The sequence below is a fragment of the Mustela lutreola genome, chromosome X (genome assembly GCF_030435805.1).
Source record: "Mustela lutreola isolate mMusLut2 chromosome X, mMusLut2.pri, whole genome shotgun sequence".
NCBI lineage: Eukaryota > Metazoa > Chordata > Mammalia > Carnivora > Mustelidae > Mustela > Mustela lutreola.
Genome location: NC_081308.1, coordinates 63,043,109 through 63,059,701, shown reverse-complemented (window position 1 = coordinate 63,059,701; position 16,593 = coordinate 63,043,109). Strand labels below are relative to the sequence as shown.

The 16,593-nt window shown below is 41.5% G+C and overlaps 1 protein-coding gene across 4 annotated transcripts in view; it reads right to left on the bottom strand.

Annotated features, from left to right (window-relative positions):
• KIF4A (kinesin family member 4A) overlaps positions 1 to 16,593 on the bottom strand; it is a 128,402-nt gene that overhangs the window by 56,361 nt on the left and 55,448 nt on the right. For all 4 annotated transcript variants that reach the window (XM_059157059.1, XM_059157061.1, XM_059157062.1 and 1 more), the window contains 3 exons: positions 10,306 to 10,438; positions 8,394 to 8,452; positions 8,176 to 8,281 (listed from right to left, as the gene is read on the bottom strand). In XM_059157059.1, the coding sequence (XP_059013042.1) occupies positions 8,176 to 8,281; positions 8,394 to 8,452; positions 10,306 to 10,438 (298 nt within the window). The remainder of the gene's footprint in view (positions 1 to 8,175; positions 8,282 to 8,393; positions 8,453 to 10,305; positions 10,439 to 16,593) is intronic.

Below are 16,593 nucleotides of genomic sequence, written 5' to 3'. Positions count from 1 at the left end.
GCCATGGGATATGTTCCAGGCCGAGGTCTCGGGCCCAAGGGACAAGGGACCCCTAACCCAACACCCATGGGAGGTCAGGGTTTTCCCCAGCGGCCACTGAGGCAATAAAAATAGATTGGAAGGAAAGTACTCCACGGTGGGTGCCTCAGTGGCCGTTAACTACAGAAAAACTGAGGGCTGCTAGACAATTAGTTAGAGAGCAAGTTGAGGCAGGGCATTTACATGAATCAAGATCCCCATGGAACACCCCTATATTTGTGGTAAAGAAAAAGTCAGGAAAATGGAGATTATTACATGATCTGAGACAGATAAGTGATCAGATGCAAATAATGGGGCCTGTTCAGCTAGGCCTCCCCGTTGTTACTGCCCTGCCCAGAGATTGGCCTTCTATTGTTATAGATATTAAAGATTGCTTTTTCTCTATCCCGATCCATCCGGACGACATGAAGAGGTTTGCTTTTACCTTGCCAGCTGTTAATTATTCCGAGCCTGACCAACGGTATGAATGGACAGTGCTCCCTCAGGGTATGGCTAATAGTCCCACTATGTGTCAGCTCTATGTGGGCAAGGCTCTTTTGCCAGTACAGAATAAGTTCTCAGATGTTTGCTGCTACCATTATATGGATGATATCCTAATCTGTCATAGCAATACATCGGTTCTCACCTCAGCATTCACCTTTCTGCAGCAACAGTTAGCGATGTGGGGGCTAATTGTTGCTTCTGAGAAAATACAAACAGCAAATTTAAAGGACTATCTGGGCCTACAACTCACTGACTCCACAGTAAAGCCTCAAAAGGTTCAAATTCGCAGAGATCATTTAAAGACCTTAAATGATTTCCAAAAACTCCTGGGGGATATCAATTGGATTCGTCCCTATCTGAAACTGACAAATACAGAATTAAAACCATTATTTGATATTTTTTTTTTAAAGATTTTATTTATTTATTTGACAGACAGAGATCACAAGTAGGCAGAGAAGCAGGCAGAGAGAGAGAGGAGGAAGCAGGCTCCCCGCTGAGCAGAGAGCCTGACGTGGGGCTCGATCCCAGGACCCTGAGATCATGACCTGAGCTGAAGGCAGCGGCTTAACCCACTGAGCCACCCAGGCGCCCCATTATTTGATATTTTGCCAGGAGACTCCAAATTGGACTCTCCACGGGCGCTCACGCCCGAGGCTATAAAGGCACTACAATTGGTTGAGGAAAGATTGGCTTTGACTACAGCAGATAGGTGCGATCTAGACAAACCAATTTATGCAGTTGTTATACCATCCCCAGGTTCGCCCACAAGAGTATTATGGCAAGGTGGGCCTCTTCAGTGGGTGTATTTACATAATAGTCTTGCCCGAATCATTACCCCTTATCCCGTTGCTGTGGCAATAACGGCAGGCAAAGTTATCAAGACTGGCATACGAGTTCTCGGGAAGCTACCCGACTCATGCATAGTCCCCTATGACAAGAGCCAGCTATCCACCCTTGTGAACACTATAGATGAGTGGTCCATCCTGGCGACATCCTATCCCATACCATTTGACAATCATTATCCATCACATCCATTGATTGAGTTCTGTAAAGATACACATCTTATCTGGCCAAAAATTTGCAAATCAGAGCCCTTGGCCAATGCCATCACTATATTCACTGATGCCTGTAAGAAAGGAACAGGCGCTTATGTGGTTGAGGGAAAAGTCATAACAGCGGTAGTACAAGGTGAATCGGCACAGCGAACAGAACTATTAATCATTATGCTGGTTCTACAAAGGTTTCACAATCAAAACATCAATATATATTCAGATAGTAAGTATGCAGTACTAGCCGTTAGGCAGATAGAGACAGCAATTTTTTCAGCAAGCCAATCACCTATCGCCTCCCTACTAAAAAACCTCCAAGAAACGGTGCTGGCAAGGCCAGCCCCCTTTTATATTGGGCATGTAAGGGCTCATTCTGAGCTACCTGGACCAGTAGCATCTGGAAATAGAATAGCTGATAATAATGCAAGGTTTGAATTCTGTGGAGCAATAGAAGAAGCAAAAGATTATCACAGGAAATGGCATGTGAATTCATTAACGCTAAAAACAAGATTCAATATATCAAGAGCAGAGGCCCGTGACATTGTAAAAAGCTGTGGCAACTGTTGTGTTCATCTTCCGACGCCTTCCTTGGGTGTAAACCCTAAAGGCCTTATGCCCAACCATCTTTGGCAAATGGATGTAACTCATGTGCCCTCGTTTGGTCAACAACAATACTTACACCTTACCATCGATACTTGCTCCGGAATCATCATGGCTACCCCTTTAAGGGGTGAAAATGTAAAAAATGTAATGAGCCACTGCCTACGCAGCTTTGCATGCTGGGGAATACCTAAAAGTCTGAAAACAGATAATGCCCCGGCCTATACCTCAAATACCTTTAAAAATTTTCTAGCATGCTATAATATCCAACACAGCACTGGCATACCATATAATCCCCTAGGTCAAGGAATTGTAGAACGAGCACACCTAACATGGAAAACTACCCTACAAAAAATAAAAAAAGGGGGAATAGGGGAGAGCTACTCAACACCTAATGACCTCACAAACCTTGTAAATTTTATTTTAAATTTTTTAACGCTAGATCAAGATGGTCTCTCTGCAGCAGAGCGACACTGGGGGCAACAAAAGCATATGCAAGCAATGGTAAAATGGAAAGATATACTTACGGGCCTATGGAAAGGCCCAGACCCGGTGCTTCGATGGCACCGAGGATCTCTTTGTGTTTTCCCACAGGATGCGCCATCACCCATCTGGGTGCCAGAGAGGCTCACGAGATTGGTGGCTATGGAGCCCATGGATCCTGTGGATAACGTCATCTAGTCTCTCTTGTGAACCCCGACAACCTGCCGGTGCTGCTTCGACATAAACGAGACTTTGGAATAACAGCAGCCATTATTGCAGCTATTGCAGCATCCGCCGCCGCTGCTACTGCTGCTGCAGTGGCGCTGACAACCTCGGTACAGACAGCAGCTGCACTCAACAACGTCACAGAAATGGTCGCTGAAGCATTGGCTACGCAAGAACAAATTAACGGACATTTGCATGCTGGGATCCTTATTGTGAACCAAAGGGTTGATTTTGTACAGGAACAACTTGATATCCTAGAGTCAATTGTGTATGCATACATAATATGGCTGGACTTTGTATCACCCCTATAGCTCATAACAACTTATCCTTAGCAGCTAACCTCTCTAGACAATTGGGAAGAATGCTTAATGGTACCTGGAACCGTCAGTTTCAAAATTTAACTAGGCAATTACGAGCTCAAATTACCAAAGTAACTATTGCACCTGTTAGTGAGTGGAAAAAAAATGTTACAGCAATCTGTTTCGTTCCTCAAATAGTGGGCCGGACTTGGTGCCATGGCTGTTCTCTTAATCACAGCTAACGTACTAATGTTACGTTGGGTGTGTGGCCGTGTCCGTCGCAATCAATGACAATAACACCTCATGGTTCAAGCCATGGTGGCTCTTGAAGCTGGTACCTCCCCCCAGATATGGCTAAGTATGCTAGATCGGTAGTCAAAAACGGGTAAGACTGATCCCACACCATAGCAACCTAAGACAGGGGCTCTTCGACCAGGGAGAGTACCCGATGACGGGTAAGCATGTGTGCTGAGGATTGGCAACCTAAGACAGGCACGATCTCAGCCATTATAAATAAATAAAAAAGGGGGGGATATCGGGAGCCGGTACAGGAGGCCTACTCTAAGAGCCGTAAGGGACTGAATATGATTGGCTGTTCATTTAGGTCCACTCTCGCGGGAGGTGCATGACCACTGCATTGTGATTGGGTAACACTGCCTGTATAAAAACGCATGCGCCGAGGGTAGAGGGGAGAAAGATAAAAAGCGATTAAAGAAGAAGGTTCGCCGCTACGTGAGTCTCCGAGTCGTTCTTGCGGGCCGAGAGCGACATATGGGTCTAGCCAGTTCTCATGGACATACCACCCTAAAAACAGACATATGAAATAAACATAATGCAGTAGAAAGTGAATAGAATGAAAGGGCCTACACTAGGAGATACATTCCACAGGTAGACACCCCAGAAAGATGTGCTCATGAAGTCAGACAAAGATCCTGCAGCTTTTCTCCCTCATATACATAAGAACCAATCAATCATACAACCGCTATTCCAGGTAGTGGTTACTTGAAGGGAAAGAGTAAGCACTGATTCCCTTCCAGAGAAGGGCTATTCCTCTTTTGGGCATTGGAACAACCACCTTCTAAAAGGGGAACCTAAAACCATGTATTAGGACCAATTTGTTCATAGACTGTCATACGAGTGAGCTCTGTTCTCCCCCACTGAAATTTAGTTAGGCTTTATTTGGCACTGGGCCATATGGATGACCACTTCTGTTTAAGTGATTCTGCAAGCCCTGGGAAGAAAGGATTCTTTCCAGGAAGTCACATGATTAAAGAGGTCACAGGTGAAGAAGCTATTGGCTCAACAGCGAAGAAAGAATTCAGGGTTAAGCGCACAGAGTGTCTGGATCAGTCCAGTGAAACATTACATAGTTTTTGAAACTTGAATCTCAGTACCTTTAAGGCGAGGAGCAAAGAATCACTTAGTTAAGTGCTATTTGTAAAGCACTTCCCTGCCCAGAAATTCCCAATCAGTGAGACTCAAAGAAAATTCAGAGAAATCTCCAGTGTTCCCACATCCCTTCTCATCATCACAATACTCATGATCTTCAAAGGGCCAGACATGAGACTATTCTGGAAAAACAGCACTTCAATATACTATAGGTTAACAGTTACCCCTTCTTTCCTCCCCTATTTTCAGTTTCAGTAAATGGCCTACTTATAGACCTATCCTAGATTAGTAAAGCCTGTAACACTGGCTTTTGGAGACTTTTTTCTAGTACCTTCCAGAGGGTTATGATCAAAGTAGATAGGTTAATCTTTGAAGAAGACATGTTACTGTGGGTTTATCTTTTGGTTTGTGGCCCAATAAAATTTTGTAATGTGAAAGTTTAAGCTTTGGTGACATGTTCTACATGAACATGGAAGGATTCTGCCTTCATAATCCTAAATACAAATACATTACAATAGGATTTATTTCAATCTAACCGCCTTTCTCTCATTCTAAGGCCGCAGTGGAGAACCTCTTGTAAGGTAAAAATACAGGGGTGCCTGGGTGGCTCAGTGGGTTAAGCCGCTGCCTTCGGCTCAGGTCATGATCTCAGGGTCCTGGGATTGAGTCTCGCATCGGGCTCTCTGCTCAGCGGGGAGCCTGCTTCCCTCTCTCTCTCTCTGCCTGCCTCTCTGTCTACTTGTGATTTCTCTCTGTCAAATAAGTAAATAAAATCTTTAAAAAAAAAATACATGATTTGCTGAAGGCGATGGTCAGGGAAACAAGCTAGGGTACACTGAGCTATATTATATTAACCAGCAATACCCTCCCATATGAAGTTCGCACTGGGAGGCAGTAGGCCATACCATTTCTGGGCATGCAAGATGCTTTTTATGGAAATGGTCTTAGAGGAGGGGGTAAAAACAGCGACAATAAAATTCAATTTTGTGGGAAGTGAAAGGACTGCATGAATTTCCTCACAGGTGACTATAGCAAGGAGGTTTGTTTGAATTGTGTTTTAAAGGAAGAAATGGTACAGTTTAGTGCTTAAAGCCCCAGGGGAAAGATTTGGGAACAATGGTTGCCTTCATCACTAAAAGGGGGGTGTTCACCCGTCACTTAAAATAAAAATAGTTTTAATCCAGAACGAAGGGCACAAGCACTTACATTTGAAACATTTTGCTTTCACTGTAGTGAGTCTTAATAAAAGCCACAGGATACGTTGTTGTGTATTTCCAAAAAATATGTAGCTGGGAGGGTCCCCAAACAATAGACATGGAGAACTCTGATTCAAGAGTCCAGCAGGAGCCCTGGGCAAAGGGGTTTACTCTGCCTAACTGTGCTAGTGGAGGGAAGCCAGGGAAGGGCTTTATCAGCTTGTGGCAATCTTTAGTACCTTCTTGTTTCAGGCACCAAGTGAATTTTCATGGCAGATTCAGCAATTCTACAGAGTCCCTGTGAGTCAGCCACCACTAGTGACTTCTCTCTAGAGGCACGCCAGGCACCAGTCATATCACCAGATCCTCACTGCGGATATGCCTTCTCTTCTGTTAACGACTGGTTTCCATGGGTTTCCTTTATCCTCCCCATGTGACTCGAAGCCCCAGAAATGAGGTGGTGGGAAATCCTCTAAGATGAATGATAGTATCCTGGGTCACTCTTTTGTGATCATTTAAGCTTCAGCTCCAGTATGGTCCCACAACCTAGATTATCTTAATTTTGAGGCAGCTCGCACAAGGTATTCAGACATCAGATGTTTCAGCTATATTTAAGTGGAATTATTGATGGTGAAATTTCACCTTGTGATAGCGATTCTCTGGCATACACTCTATAATTTAGCCACAAATAAATAATAAGTCCTTATTATGTTCTAAACTTTCATCCCTTTTTGCATTGGCATATACCTTTTTATATAGGCTGTCTTTTCCTCTTTGTGTGACAAACTTCTATTCATTTTTTAGAGCCCAGTTTCTCCTGTACTGACTTCCTGAATTTTCCAGGCAGTTAATCACCCTTTGCTCACATTGCTGATGTAAGAGGATTAAAACAGAAAGAGAGGGTTCTTAAGTTTTCCTTGCCTCCTTTCCCCCTTCTTTGCCACCTCTCCCACCTGTGAACCTTAACCAAAGAACAAACTACAAGGGTTGCAAGAATGACCCTGAAAATAATTGGACAGTTAGCAGGATGGGGTTGCACCATTGTTCTTCATTAAAGCAAGAGGCACAAAAACTGGAAGAGGCTCTAACCAGAAGTTTTGCGGCAATTAACCACAGAACTGCTACCTGAGCCAAACCACAAACTCTAATCCTGCTTTGACTCAGGGAGTTACCTGGAGTTCAGGAGCTCCCTGAGTACTTCAGCTGAATGATGCCTTTAGCCTCTTTTGGAGTTACTTAAGCTATTTTCTCTTGATATTAATACAGTAGTTAGCAAGGTCACACAGCTAGTGAGTAGCAGAATTTGGTTCTAACCGGGGTCTGTGTGGCTCAGGAGCCCAGGTTCTCAACTGCTGTGGTCTGTGTGTTGGACAAATGAGCTGTAATCTCAGACTGCTCGGGACAGCTCTGTACAGTACTACTTGTTCTAAAACACTGCTTTCTAGTCTTTTGGGGACTTAACTCATTTAGTTTATTAGAACTCATCCTAAGCCTTCCTTCAACAAGAATGTATGATATTTTTAAAATGGACTCTTTCAGAGTAAAATACAGGTGTAGCTGATTCTGTGGTACCATTCTGACAAGTCTAGAAAACACTAGGCAAGAGCTGAAATGGAGAAATCACTGTTCTGGTAGAGTTAAAGCCTCTGCCCAAGAGCTAGAAATTACCACCAGTCATTTATGAACATGTCAGGGGTTCAGAATGATAAACAAGAGGGTATAGATGGAACAAAACCAACAATAACCCCTTAACCAACCATGGTCCCTTAACATAATATGATTTCACCTTAAAAAAAAAAAAAGTATATATGCCTAAGGGCTAAGCTAGAGAAGGAACCCAAAGATAAAAGGTCTTTAGGGTGGTTGGATTGTAAGAATTTTTCTTCTGGGAAAAAAAGAAATACCTGCTGCCTACCCCCTCCCCCACTACCATTGTAGTTCTAAAAATAAATAAAAATTGGAATTTACAGAACGATCATTTAAACTAATTTATTACTGGTTAGAAAGGAGAGCTAGGGTATTCTCTGGTTGCTCTAAGTTATCTGTCAGAACCCAGTGTGTTTAGAATTGAGGAGTGGCACAAGCCCTCTTGTTAGGTTAGCTTATACTACACAAGTCAATGACTACCGCCTTGCTACAGGGCAATTTTGCAACTGCTCCGTTGCTGTGTCCAGCATTCAAGTAGAGTACTGAAATCTGAATGTGCCATTGCATATGTAAGCTATGAGTGTTTTGATTGAATGAATTTAATATTCTGATCGTATCCAATGATCCGTGATCTCTGTCCTCAAACAGCTTACAATCTAGTTGTTTTCGGGAAAAGCCAAAGGCACAGAGTTGGACACGTGTATAGGCAACAAGTGAAACAAATGAAAGCAATATGTCTATTTACACTGCCCCGCCTTGGCTTACCGATAGCTGGGTAATCACGTGCTGTAGGTTACGAATTATCTCTACATTTTCTTTTAATTCCTGGTCTTCCAAAGTTTCCACTAACTTCTGAAGATCCACTTTGAGGCTGACAATTCAAACAGAGGAACCCAAAGGTTAATCATACTACAAAGACCAGAGGATTGATGATTATACACTAAGGTTATAGGTCATTCACAGACATTTGGTATGAAACTTACGCTGCATGCTGCCTGAGTTCCTCCAGCTTGGCGTTCATCTTTTCATTTGCTTGTTCTGTCTGCAACAGAGACCCAGGAGATCATCAGTGGTGATGCCGGACAGCCTCACCTAATTGTGCCCTCTTTCCTATTTCTATGCATTAAAACCGGGGTAGAGAAGTTGCCTCCTTTGCTGTAATCGAGGATTCAGTGGGCTTTGGTGATTTAGTGAGAAATTACATTTTTTTTAACAGTCATGGAAATTAGCCCTTCAGTCAACATGAGCTACTGAAAATAGCATCCAAGCAGCTGGGTCTTAGGCTTGCCATGAAGCTCAGACTATGGTGTAGAGTGTGAAGTCTTAATTCCATATAGAACTTTGCAACTGGGGGAAAAGCAATACTTCCTGGCACGCTACTCCCTGCTGTTTGCAAAAAACCCACTTACTTTAAACTGCCTCCTACGCTCTACTGTTCCCTAGCCCTAGCATAAGGGCACTGAAAACATAAAAGGGCCTCATATGAGTTGAGCTTTTTTTTTTTCAAGTTACACTATCTGATATGGTAGGCTGGTTTTAGTAAGAAAAAAAAAAAAGAAAAAGGGTGAGGCATAAGAATATGGCAGAGGGAGATACATTTTGGGAAGGGTGATTGATATTTTCCATTTTATCTCAATCTGTAACATGCGAGATGCTGCAACAGATTAGGGAAAGACAGTTTATAGAGGACAACAGTGTTGTGGTTGTTGACATTCTAACAGGACATCAAGCAATAAGCCTTCCCGTAGCCAAGTTCAGAGGGGCATGTGGCTAGAGTAACAGGTACTGTCTGTTAACACTGGCCATAAGCACACATGTGTGAGATGCAGCTTCTGGAGTTACTTCAAAGGCATAGAACGCAGCACTGGAGACAGAAAACTGTATATAAAAATCCTCTAGTTCTGGGACGCCTGGGTGGCTAAGTTGGTTGGACGACTGCCTTCGGCTCAGGTCATGATCCCAGAGTCCCGGGATCGAGTCCTTCATCGGGCTCCCAGCTCCATGGGGAGTCTGCTTCTCCCTCTGACCTTCTCCTCGCTCATGCTCTCTCTCACTGTCTCTCTCTCAAATAAATAAATAAAATCTTTAAAAAAAAAATCCTCTAGTTCTCATTTTCACCGTTCCAGGAGCAATGGACAATGGATATGGGATTTGGCCCTCTTTCAAGAATCTTTAAGCAGCTTAGGCCTCCCTGACTAGAGAGCACACAGATGCATGAAGGTGTATAAATTACAGATGTTCAATCACATTTTGGCGGAAACTCATTTTTGCTTTTGGCAACAGTTGTGCTATTAAAAATTGAGTTGTATTCAGGCTAGTAGAAAAATGTTAGTGGTAGAGCCAGCATGCACCGATTTAGGTTACTATCAGAGAGGTAGTAGGATATGGAACTGGAGTAATCAGTTGTGTAGGGATCCACTCTTTGGAAATTAACCGTATGTGAAAGGAATTAACATAAATTTCCCAGCTGTTCTAGCTCACCATGGCAGCTGTTAGGACAGAGTATGAAATGTGATATTAGGGGAAGGGAGGTAGAGAAGACCTAAAATCTTACGAAGGGGAGAGATACTTGCTATTACAGATAATGATTAGGCAGGACTTTAGGTGACAGAAGGATCTGGTTCTTTTCTCTCTGGTTGGTATTTTAGAACAAATATACTTTAAAATCAGATTCATGTGGATTCTCTGTGGTGGATATATGATTCTTTCAGCTTTTCTGTATGTTTGATTATAAGCCCATGTGTCTACCCTAGAGGGGCTCCATGGAGGATACGGTAATATGAATCCATTTCTTTCCGCATAACTCGTCTCTCATAATGAGAAGCTTGTTAAATATTTCCAAAACCAAAGCTAGTAAACGTCCAGATTGCTAATGGCTTAGTTGTGGGGCCTCACCAAAATGATCCTCTCCAACATCTGGGCTGTCTGACCAGCTGCTTCGCTCAGACCACGACTTAATTTTTCATTCTCCTCTATGAGGGACTGATTCTTCTCCATCAGGGACTGTAGACTTTCTGATGGCTCCACACTAAAACAAAGAAAGAAAGGTATTAGAAACAGATCTGTTGGGGCACCTGGGTGGCTCAGTGGGTTAAAGCCTCTGCCTTCGGCTCAGGTCATGATCCCAGGGTCCTGGGATCGAGCCCCGCATCGGGCTCTCTGCTCAGCGGGAGCCTGCTTCCCCCTCTCCCTCTGCCTGCCTCTCTGCCTACTTGTGATTTCTGTCTGTCAAGAAAAATAAATAAAATCTTTAAAAAAAAAAGAAACAGATCTGTTAATAACACCTATATCAAAGGTAGATAAAAATATATCCCACAGACCTTTTAGGTGTGGGGAGTTGGTTTAAAATTAACCCCCAACAGCCACTTTGGAGAACAGTGTGGAGAGTCCTCAAGAAATTAAAAACAGAGCTTCCCTATGACCCTGCCATTGCACTACTGGGTATTTACCCCAAAGATACAGATGTAGTGAAAAGAAGGGCCGTCTGTACCCCAATGTTTATAGCAGCAATGGCCACGGTTGCCAAACTGTGGAAGGAACCATGATGCTCTTCAACGGACGAATGGATAAGGAAGATGTGGTCCATATACACTATGGAGTATTATGCCTCCATCAGAAAGGATGAATACCCAACTTTTGTAGCAACATGGACGGGACTAGAAGAGATTATGCTGAGTGAAATAAGTCAAGCAGAGAGAGTCAATTATCATATGGTTTCACTTATTTGTGGAGCATAACAAATAGCATGGAGGACAAGGGGAGTTAGAGAGGAGAAGGGAGTTGAGGGAAATTGGAAGAGGAGGTGAATCATGAGAGACTATGGACTCTGAAAAACAATCCAAGGGGTCTGAAGGAGCGGGGGGTAGGAGGTTGGGGGAACCAGGTGGTGGGTATTGGAGAGGGCACGTATTGCATGAAGCACTGGGTGTGGTGCAAAAACAATGAATACTGTTACGCTGAAAATAAATTTAAAAAATTAAAAAAAATTAACCCCCCAAAGTCTGGGAAAAAGTGGGTCCATTCCAATCTATCCTTCAAGTCAGGTCATTTATTGAATGAATAAGAAATATATGCCTGAAATACTTTTGAATTAATGCTTTGCGGGAAGGTAATAATTCAGAGCCAGCCATGGTTGCAACAGAAATGACTAACCTCTACCCTTGGCTCTTGGCTTAAGATCTTTCTATTTGTGCCATGTAGTTAAGAAGTGAAGGCTAAGCAAAATAAGTCAGAGAAAGATAATTATCATATGATCTCATTCATATGTGGAATTTAAGAAACAGAACAGATGAACATAGAGGAAGGCAGGGAAAAAATAAAACAAGACAAAATCGAGAGGGAGACAAACTGTAAGAGACTCTTAATCATAGGTAACAAACTGAGGGTTGCTGGGGGGGAGGGGGGTCACTGGATGATACACTATATGTTAATTGAATTTAAATAAAAAGAAACAAAAGAAGTGAAGACTAACTGTAGCTAAGATGCATGTTGTCTCCCTCCTCTTCCCACTCCTTCTGTAGCTGAAACTCCCTCTCAATCTCTCATTGGGAGTTTAGGGAAGCAAGGAAGGAAGAGCTAAGGAGGAGGTAGAAGTGACACTGCTCGGGGCTGAAATTTAACCTTATCAATATAAGGCAGCTACCTATTTACTGAAGTTTAGGGAAATAGCATTTAAGAAGTCAGAAAGTTGATGTAATGACCAGTGGCCACCGAGAGCACATTTCACAACTCTCCATAAATGTTCCCTTCTAAATGTCTGCCTTGCTTGAAACCTCTTGTTCATTTGTCTATCCATTTTGAATTGCTTAGTGTGGGTGGTGGCAACAATGGTGTCCGTATCAAGTAGGAGTGGAAGGGAGGGACAGAATCAGCTTGAAGGAATACATATAGATAAGAACCTTTGGAACTTATGCAGATTACTTGGTATCATTTCTAGACTAATGGAAAAGACCAACAAGATAGCCTTGGAAAAGACCATCAAGTTTGTTGTTTGTTTGTTTTTTGCAATCCACTGGGATTCGTTGTTCAAAAGACTGGAAAATTAGGACTGGTGAAAAAAGATCAGAAGAAATATGAAAATTTGGATCTGAAGGAGACTGAAGGAAAAAATGAATAGTTGCCAAGGACAGGGAACAGTTGTTCCCAATCTCAGTAAAGGCTGGAGATGCCCTCCCACCCAGCTTAAGACCTCCAGGAATTTTTAACAGAAAATCTTAACATGCTCTTTATCACAAAGTTAATAGCAAGGCCACACCATAAGGTCTAATGTTCTACTACTGAGAATTTACTAAGACTTTTTTTTTTTTTTTTTTTTTTTTTTTAAGATTTTATTTATTTATTTGACAGAGAGAAATCACAAGTAGATGGAGAGGCAGGCAGAGAGAGAGAGAGGGAAGCAGGCTCCCTGCTAAGCAGAGAGCCCGATGCGGGACTCGATCCCAGGACCCTGAGATCATGACCTGAGCCGAAGGCAGCGGCTTAACCCACTGAGCCACCCAGGCGCCCCTACTAAGACTTTTTAAAAATTGTTTTTAATTTAAAAAATATTTTAAAGATTTTTGTTTATGTTAGAGAGAGAGAGAGAGAGAGGGAGCGTGTACATGAGTGTACAAGCAGGGGCTAAGTGCGGAGCATACACGCAGCTGGTCTCACTGCCCCAAGATCATGACCCGAGCCGAAATCAAGAGTTGAAACTCAACTGACTGAGCCACCCAGGCGCCCTGAGAATTTAAGACTCTTATGAAAGAATGTTCAGCTAAAATGTGGATTATAAAGATAAACTATTGGCAAATTCAGTGTTATTTTAGATTGCTTTGATATTTTCTTATTGTTATTAAGCTGAAAACTTCCATGCATCATTTATGAAAGTTGACAAGCTCCAAAGTAATGATACTTTAAACTCAATAGTTCTTTCCTTCTAAAAATTTCCAAGGTTTCTCTAAATGGGGGGAAATACAACGGAAAGCCAGTGTTTCCTCTTTTGCAGGCTATTTAATGGTCAATGCTTGGAATTCAAGTTAGCCGAGCATGTGCAAATTGATAAATGTTCACAGAAAATCAATGCAAAAGCTTCCATGACTCATATTCAAAAAGAAAAGAATATAATCCTAGCACAAAAAGTGAAAAAAATCCATTTATATGAACTGTACATTTTGTAAAAGGCCTTTATGAGAGGTTTTTTTTTTTTTTTTAAAGATTTTATTTATTTATTTGACAGAGAGAAATCACAAGTAGATGGAGAGGCAGGCAGAGAGAGAGGAAAGGGAGCAGGCTCCTTGCTGAGCAGAGAGCCCAATGCGGGACTCGATCCCAAGACCCTGAGATCATGACCTGAGCCGAAGGCAGTGGCTTAACCCACTGAGCCACCCAGGTGCCCCGAGAGGTTTCTTTTTTTTATTTGGGAGAGAGAAAGAACACAAGCAGTGGGGAGGGGCAGAGGGAGAGGGAGAAGCAGACTCCCCCTGAGCAGGGAGCCCAATGTGGGACTTGATCTCAGGACCCTGGGATCATGACCTGAGACAAAGGCAGACGCTTAACCGACTGAGCCACCCAGTCGCCCTGAAATGTCTCTTAAAATATACATTTTTGAGAAAAGAAGTAGCATCTTTATTTCTCTATAAAATGCTAAACAGCTGAATTCACTGTTTGATTCATCAACTGTTTCTTAGAATTTATTCCTTGTGTAGCTGAAAACTATATCCTGTAGTACATTCTTGGTGGTTGGAAGTCTGGAATAGTTTTCATTTGTCTTGTGTTCATTCATCTTGTCTTACATAAAACAGGTCTGTACTAAACTGAAAGGAAAGGAAGATGGGTCAATTGCTTTTAAACTGTTTAAACTAGGGGCACCTGGGTGGCTCAGTCATTTAAATGTCCGACTCTTGATTTCTGCTCAGGTCATGATCTCAGGGTTGTGAAATTGAGCCCTGCGTTGGGCTCTGTGCGCAGCGGGGTGTTGGCTGGAGATTCTTCTTTCTCTCTCCCTTTGCTCTGCCCTCCGCTTGTGTGTGTGTGCGTGCGTGTGTTCTCTCTCTCTCTCTCTCAATATATAAATAAATCTTAAAAAGATAAACTGGTTAAACTAGAGTAGGTATTTAAGAGACCCCAGCTTTCCTCAATTTCTTTACCCAACATTCTTAAAATATTACCAGGAAACCAAGAATAAATTACCCAAAGAGGGAAAATTACGAAGAGAAGAGTGGTCATGTCTGGGTGATAAAATTATGGCAATTTTAAGATTTATTCTTTATACTTTTCTAAATGTTCTATAAGAGGCAATGTACCCCTTTAAAATGAGAAAAATGATTAAGTTATTGAAAATGAGTATATTGAAATAAAATAGGCTCACACATACTTAAGAATAAACTCCAAATGAAAACATGAAAGGTAAAAAATAAAACCAACATAAGTTCTAGAAAGAAACAAGGGCAAATCCCTCTTTAGTCTTGGTGTAGGGAAAAATAGTCTAATTATGATTCAAAATCCAGAAGCATGAGGAGGATGTAAACACCAGAGCCACTTTGGAAAACAGTTTGGCAAGTTCTTGAAAAATTTAAGATGCAACCCAAGAATTCTATTTCTAGATATCTGCCCAATAAAAAAGATATGACCATATAAAAACTTGCAAATAAATGTTCATAACAGCAAAATTCACAATAACCAAAAAGCTGAAACAACTCAGAAGTCCACCAGCCAGTCAACAGATAGACAAAACATGGGTAATCCAGACATTGGAATACTACTCAGCAATAAAAATGATAAGTTAATTTTACGTGCTAAAACATAGATGAATCTCAAAAATGTTATAGGTGAGAGAGGAGTGTATCATATGTTTAGAGAAGTTAAATCACTATGTTGTGTACCTGAAAGTAATATAATATTGTGTGTCAGCTATCCTCAAAAAAAATAAGAGATGTAGTCTATATATACAATGGAATTACTACTCAGCCATAAAAAAGAATGAAATCTTGCCATTTGCAATGATGTGGATGAAGCTAGAGGGCATAATGGTAAGTAAAATAAGTCAGACAAAGACAAATACCATTGCTTCCACTTATATGTGGAATCTAAAAAACAAAACAAAACAAAACAAACAGAAAGCAGAAACAGAGCCAGAAATACATAGAACAAACTGGTGGTTGCCAGAGTGGAGGGGGGTGAGAGGATGAGTGAAATAGGTGAAGGGAATTAAGAGGCACAAATTTCCAGTTACAAAATAAATGTCATGGGGATGAAATAGGGTATATAGTCAATAATATTGTAATAACTTTGTATGGTGGCAGATGGTGACTACATTTATGCTGGTGAGCACCATGTAATCTATAGAATTATTGAGTCACTATGTTGTAAACTTGAAACAATATAACATTGTATATCAACTATACTTCAGTTAGGAAAATAAAACAGGTAGATTACAGGTAGAAGAAGCCGACAAAGTCCACATACTGCATGACTCCACGTGTATAAAATGTCCATAATGGGCAAATCCACGGAAATAGAAAGCAGATTATTGGTTGCCTGGGGCTGGGAGTGGGAATATAAGTAAGCAAATGGGCATGAAGGATCTTTACTGGGTAATAGAAATATTCTAAAATTGGTAACTGAATATAATAAAAAGAGAAAAAAGAAAAAAAAGGGAAAAAATTGGATTTTGTGGTGATAATTATACCACTCTGTAAATTTACTGAAAACCACTGAATTATACACTTATAGTAAGTGACTCTTATGGTATGTAAAATACATGATTAATAAAGAGGCTAAAAAAACAGAAAGCAACAAAAAAATTGACTAACTTTACTATGTAAAAATTTAAAATTTTTGTGTAACAAAAGCCCCATAAACAAAGAAAAAGAGAACAAATTAGGAGAAAATATTTGCAGTACACACTATAGCCAAAGCACTAACATAACGAATATATAAAGAACTGTTAAAAATAAGGGCCAGAATTAGGGTGGCTATTATTATTATTTCTTTAAAAAAGCAGAGGGGCACCTGGGTGGCTCAGTCAGTTAAGCTGCTGCCTTCAGCCCAGGTCATGATCCCAGGGTCCTGGGATTGAGCCCTGCATCAGGCTCCTTACTCAGCAGGGAGCCTGCTTCACGCTCTCTCCTCCCCACTCGTGCTCTCTCTCTCGCTATCTTTGTCTTTCTTTCTCTCAAATGATAAATAAATAAAATCTTTAAA